Here is a 3,260-nt window from a genome sequence, read left to right as displayed (position 1 = left end):
CTGAAGGCGTGGCTACATCAACAGGGGGCGGAGGAAGGAGAGTAGTGGGGGGAGCGGAGGTAAGGGGAGGGGAATCGTAGTCGGTCCATGTCATGAATGAACCATGTTCGGTAACGGAGGCTTAGCTCTCCCGGTTTGCTCCTTTCTTCTGCTACATCTCCCGGTTCTCCCGCTAACGAACAACTGGCCCGTTAAGGTAAATAGCTCGCGAGATAGCCGTTTTTCTCCCACCTCTCTAAGCTGTGACGTTAGCCATTTGCAAAATGTTTAAAAGTTATGAAGGGGTACTGGGTTACTTCGCTCCAATGAAGACTAGTTAAGTCACTCATTAGTCTGTCACTGTGATTCTGTCGTGCCTGTCGTCATGGCAATGTCGAACGTTAGTTTTCAACGTAAATTCATCGAACGTTCTCAATTCGGCTAAGATATTGTTGTCACCATAGCAACGGCATTGTCTGAATTTAGTTCGGGCTTCGAAAAACCATATAACCATAGTGTAATTGCGTACGTGAAGGTAGGCTAGCTAAGTGTTACCAAATGCGGGAATGTCACGGTTCCCTCCTACAAAAACGTGAAAGTGTGTCGGATTAACGTTACTTGGATGCTTGGATTCATGTTGCACCAAGAAACGAACGCTAACAACCTATCAAACTGTTCACAGTAGCGTCGGGCAGCAGGGAAATGACATAAATGGTGTACATAAATAGTTTTTAAGTTGACTGTTTTTCCGCATCAAATGAACATGACCGGTCTTCTGTGTGTTTGTCGTACTAACCAGACTAAAATACTTTCTGATGGGGGGTTAGATGCATGGACTGTCATACAGTTTCCCCTAATTCACTTATTGCCTGTGGTAGTAGTAGCTGAAAACAGCAACACCTCATCAGTTGGATGTAACAGAAGCAAGTGTTTTATAATTCAGAGTGATGGTTGCAAACAGAGCTGCAGAGATTAATCGATTAGTTGTCAACGTTTAAATGAATTGTTTTGATTGTCAGAAAAAAAATCCTTTCTCTACTTGTTAAGGTCTAGGGCTGCAACTAAGGATTATTTTCATATTTCTCACTTAATCGATTAGTTGTTTGGTCTATAAAATATCAGAAAATGGTGAGACATGTGGATCAGTGTTTCCCAAAAAGACCAAGACAACGTCCTCAAATGTTTTGCTCTGTCCACAACTCAAAGATATTCACTTTACTGTCACAGAGGAGAGAGGAAACTAGAAAATATTCACATTTAACCATCTAGAATCAGAGAATAAACAAGAGAAGGAATCAAAGAATTTTTACTTTTGTCTTAAAAAGTTCCTCAAACTGACTAATCGATTATCAAAATAGTTGGTTAATTAATTTAAAAGTTGACAACTAATTGATTAATCTTTGCAGCTCTATTAAGGTCCACTCGTTAGTTGAACATTTGGGTAATATAGTAACTAAGTTACATCGAACATTAACTTACTGAGATATTGCTTATTACAATATATTTGGATGAACAGCCACAGCCAAGTGACTTGCGACCCCCAGACTATAAACATATATAAACATTACAAACACGCACTACAGGCGTCTCCAAACACGAGCATACTGACAACACAAAATAACACAACAGCCATAACATTATTCTACAGTAATTTACTCATTACTTTAATTTGAACTTAACCTCTCCTAATGAGATGGATGTGGTGTATGTTTGGAGCACAGCAAGTCAAGTGGGGGTGGCAGTAGCTCAGTCCATAGGGAGTTGGGTTGGGAACCGGAGGGTCACTGGTTCAAAAGTTGGGAGCGTGGATTGGTGGCTGGAGAGAGGCCAGTTCACCTCCTGGGCAAGGCACCGTACCCCCCCGACCGCTCAGGGCGCTGGTTGGGCTGGAAGTCCACTCACTCTGACATCTCTCCATGTATAGTGCATGTATAGGTCCTGAGCATGTGTGTGTATTTAACAAAAGTGTGTACACAGAGTGTAGTGCAGTAATTTCCCCACTGGGGACTAATAAACAAATTATCTTAAGTCCAGTCTCGGTTAAATGTTGGAGACCACTACTCTGAGATCATCCTCCACATTCATCGCTATCTGTATTTACTTTTAAGGTACATCAGTGCCGAGAAAGTCTTTTCGCACAAGTAGGTATTGCCAATTAAACGGCATCAGCACATCCAAAGCCACCCTGGATAGCTTTGGGTCTTCCCTCTCAACCGAAATCCCAAACTCAGCCAGCGTCTAATTACACGCTGTCTTCAACGTTCGGTCGATTGACAGTCCAACCGACGGGTCATAGTGGACCAAAGAAAATCAAAAGAGCTCTTCCCTTTTTATTTATTTGCATGGTTTTTATTTGTAATTTAGCCACTACTTTTATCTTGTGTTAAAGTCATGGCTAACAGTTGCTATTTCTAATCGTTTTTAAAGTTTTATTTTATTTCTGGAAATCAACTCGACCCCCACTTTGGAAACCACTGGGCTAAATGACCAGCAAGCTGATAAACAAACTAGCTGATTGATCTTATGCCTGACCAAAAGGCAAAACAGGCAGACTGTTCCACTGAGTAAAGAAGCCAACATGGTGACAGGCAACAGCCAGTCAGCCTATCAGGGTGTCTTGGGGTCTCATGGTTGAAACTCTAAACAGATGCATTACCAGAGGCTGTGCAAAAAAAAAGCACTCACAGTTCTTCTTCTAAACCATAAACACTGCTCGGGTTTCTATGCACATGAATGGAGAGAACAAAAATGCCCCAGAGATGGCAGATGGAGTGCCCCATATTTGTCTGGTTAACACTGCGTTTATCATTCAGTCTGTTTAGTCTTGCCAACTGAAGAAAAAACCCGTACTGTGAGTTTACTGTGAGAGACTGTGAGGTCTGGGGTTTTCTGGATGTGAAGCGGAGCTTTGTGGATGGAGTTGACTACACATTACAATGGATGGCAACAGTAAAAAAGGAAAGTTGTGTAGTGCACACAACAACTGGCATGACATCTAAAAATCCATTTGTTGGCAAAGACAATTGAAAGATATTATCTAAAGCAGTCTTTGCACATTATTACACAGACACGTAATGCACCATAGCAACAGTGAGGTAATGCTATTTGTTTAAAGGTTTGAATTTATTGGTACTAGGTTTTGGTTTAAAAGTCTTTTGCCGCATTTACGTATCGCGTCCACGCTTCTCCAGCGTTCCCGAGCCCCTAAAACTGCTGAACACGTTCATCCATCCATCTTTGACCGCTTATTTGGTATCGGGTCTTGGGGGGCAGCAGCTCCA

The 3,260-nt window shown here is 42.0% G+C and overlaps 1 protein-coding gene across 7 annotated transcripts in view; it reads left to right on the top strand.

The window, feature by feature from the left end:
• si:ch211-267e7.3 (ADAMTS-like protein 2) overlaps positions 1-3,260 on the top strand; it is a 26,442-nt gene continuing 23,182 nt past the window's right edge. For all 7 annotated transcript variants that reach the window (XR_004658849.1, XM_034888511.1, XM_034888510.1 and 4 more), the window contains exon 1: positions 1-196. Coding sequence is in view for 6 of the 7 variants with exons in the window: in XM_034888511.1 (XP_034744402.1) it covers positions 104-196 (93 nt within the window). In the remaining variant the exon portion in view is untranslated. The remainder of the gene's footprint in view (positions 197-3,260) is intronic.

Source organism: Etheostoma cragini, chromosome 12, assembly GCF_013103735.1.
Source record: "Etheostoma cragini isolate CJK2018 chromosome 12, CSU_Ecrag_1.0, whole genome shotgun sequence".
Lineage (NCBI taxonomy): Eukaryota > Metazoa > Chordata > Actinopteri > Perciformes > Percidae > Etheostoma > Etheostoma cragini.
The sequence above is the reverse complement of the archived record's forward strand: the minus strand, read 5'-3'. Positions and strand labels throughout refer to the sequence as shown.